The 3,034-nt window shown below is 38.4% G+C and overlaps 1 protein-coding gene across 1 annotated transcript in view; it reads left to right on the top strand.

The window, feature by feature from the left end:
* Positions 1 to 3,034, top strand: part of LOC103471694 (protocadherin-10-like) — a 12,793-nt gene that overhangs the window by 9,151 nt on the left and 608 nt on the right. The window contains exon 2 of the mRNA XM_008420872.2: positions 2,995 to 3,027. Coding sequence (XP_008419094.2) covers positions 2,995 to 3,027 — 33 coding nt within the window. The remainder of the gene's footprint in view (positions 1 to 2,994; positions 3,028 to 3,034) is intronic.

Raw genomic sequence — 3,034 nt, 5'->3', positions numbered from 1 at the left:
CTTCTAAATATCTGCAAGAGACTAATTATGATGGGACACTGTGTCACAGCATCCAGTACAGATCTGGAGACAAACGTTACATGTTAGTTGGACCCAGAATGAGTATTGGATCTACTATCGTACCTGGAAGTCATGCAAATACACTGGTGTTACCTGACAGAAGGAGAACATCTGAAGAGGTGAGAAACTTTCCAAAGCCATCATTTTGTTTGTGGAAATGTTTGCTAAATGAAGAAATCATGTTATCATACTCTGGTTAAACATTATAATTCTATTCTATATTTTGCAGATTTTTTTTGTTGTTGTTGTTGCCAAAATCTAACAAACTATGGTTCCCTCATTTGTTCAAATGAATAATAAATGCAACATGTTACTCAAATTAATTTCAGAGAAAGTGAATTGGCAGCTCTAAAGACAAACCTTTCCTCAAATGCAAAAAAAAACTGGTGTTTGGTATTTAGGACACTGACACTGCTATATCACATTGATGCAGAAATATTAAATCCTAAGAACTCCTCCAGAATAAGCATTGCTTATAATCTCAAACAGTTTTATTCAGTGAGCTAAGAAAACTTTCAGAAGTACCACTTATTTTGTTGAGATACAGATAGCTTGACTGGATTTTTTTTCTATGTTGCAAATAATAATTCACAAAAAATATTAAGAAAAAATATAGTTTTCTAATAGTTATGCAATGTTTTAACTCTGTATTGTAGATAATGCGCTGGATGAATACACACTTTAGCTAAAGGTGCAACATATAGGTAATTGAATATTTCAGATAGGGAATCGTACAGTCTCTGTCCTTGGCACTCAACTTTTTTGTCTAAGGCCGTGGCATTAATAAGGTTGTTATTGCTGTATTTACCCACAATAACAATGAAAACAAATATGGCCAAATATTTTGTTCAAACTGGATTTAGAATTACTCATCTTTAAGCGCCTCTCTTGATTTTTTTTTTTCTGAAAACGTTGTTCTTGACTTGAATATCCTTAAAATATTGTTTAAAAGGAACTGCAGTAAGTATGAAGAACGCGTGGTGTCAGTGCGATGTAAAAAGTGTACAACAGACGAGTGGCTCTTCTTTCTCTTACGGTTCCACCTTTTCATCATATCCCTCAGTTTGGCTGCTGCTTCGTTTTCTCTGCACAAAGGGTTGTAAAATGATCGGATGTATGCAATTTTTACGTGTAAAAGGCGATTGTCTTCCTGAACTCCAAGCGGTGTGTTCTGTTGCAGCGGAAGAGTTTTGATCGTGTGATTGTTGTGGATTACTGCCTTTTGGTTGACCATGGAACAAAGGAAATGTGCGGCAGGAAGAGCACGGGGATATTTATTTGCATGCTTCTGTGCTGTGCTTTTGTGGAACTTTGCAACAGCACAAATAAGATATTCGATCTCTGAGGGAATAAACGAAGGAACTGTGGTCGGAAATGTCGCAAAAGATCTGGGATTGGACAAAAGCACACTCGGTGACAGAAAGTATCGGGTAGTATCTAGTGATGCTGTTCCCCTGTTCCGTGTAAATCAAGTCGATGGGAACCTGTACGTCAGCCGAATGATCGACAGAGAGACGGTGTGCTCAGATAGCGGTACGTGTTTAATAAATCTCAAAACGGTGCTTGAAAACCCGCTAGAAGTGCATTACGTTAGGGTTGAAGTGTTGGATATAAATGATCATTCTCCCAGCTTCCAAGACAACCAGACCACTATGGAGATTTCCGAATCCGTGTTGCCTGGAACAAGATTTCAACTCACAGCCGCAAAAGATCCAGACAGCGGTCAGTTCTCCGTGCAGCAGTACAGACTTAGTCAAAACGAACATTTTCGATTGGAGGTTAAGGATAAAAAAAACGACATTAAACTACCAATTTTGATTGTGCAAAAACCTTTAGACAGAGAAACAGCAAGGAACCATTCACTGACACTCACGGCCGTGGATGGAGGTAAACCTCCTAAATCCGGTAATATGAATATTTTAATAAATGTTTTGGACGTAAACGACAATGTGCCCGTTTTCACAAAAGATGTTTATTCAGTGATGCTCAGTGAAAATTCACCAATAAAAACGACAGTTATACAGGTTGAAGCAACTGATTTAGACGAAGGTCCAAATGGGGAAGTAATTTACTCCTTTAGCAACAGTGTGAGTAAGAATATACAAAATCTTTTTTATATTAATTCATTAACCGGTGAGATAACAGTAAAAGGTTTAATAGACTTTGAGAAAAAAGAGGAATATGACATAGAAATTCGCGCATCGGATAAAGGCCTCCCCCCACTCACAGCTGAAAAAACTGTCGTCATAAAAATAATTGATATTAATGATAACACTCCGGAGATAGAAGTTACTTCATTTTCAAGCTCAATTCCTGAAGATTCTCGACCAGGAACCACCGTTGCGCTCATCAGTGTAAATGATTTGGACTCAGCTCTTAATGGAAAAATTATTTGCACGATAAGCGAGGAGATTGTTTTTGCTTTGTCGGCATCATTGCAAGACAACATGTTTTCGGTAGTAACTAAATCATATCTGGACAGGGAGAAAACGTCGCGATATGACCTGACAATAACTGCAAAAGACCAAGGTCATCCTTCACTTTCGTCTGAAAAAACAATCAGCGTTGTGGTGTCAGACGTGAATGACAACGGTCCAGAATTTTCACAAAGTCCATATTATTTTTATACGACTGAGGGTAACAAACCAGGTTCCTTGGTGTTTTCTGTCAAAGCTTTTGATAAAGATGAAAATGAGAATGCGCATATATCGTACCATGTTAGTGCTGAGGGGAGCAAGGATAGCACAGTAATTTCATTTTTAAGCATTAATTCAGAGACTGGAGAAATTGTGGCGCTTAAAAGTTTCGACTTTGAAACTCTGAAAATTTTCCAGTTCCATGTTGTCGCTACTGATTCTGGGACTCCGTCACTCAGCAATAACGTCACAGTGAACGTGTTCATTCTGGATCAGAACGACAACGCTCCAGTCATCCTGTATCCACTCAGCTCCAACGGTTCTGCTGAAGGTGTGGA

The sequence above is a fragment of the Poecilia reticulata genome, linkage group LG10, assembly GCF_000633615.1.
Source record: "Poecilia reticulata strain Guanapo linkage group LG10, Guppy_female_1.0+MT, whole genome shotgun sequence".
NCBI classification, from domain to species: Eukaryota; Metazoa; Chordata; class Actinopteri; order Cyprinodontiformes; family Poeciliidae; genus Poecilia; species Poecilia reticulata.
This window is presented reverse-complemented; position numbering and strand designations above follow the sequence as displayed.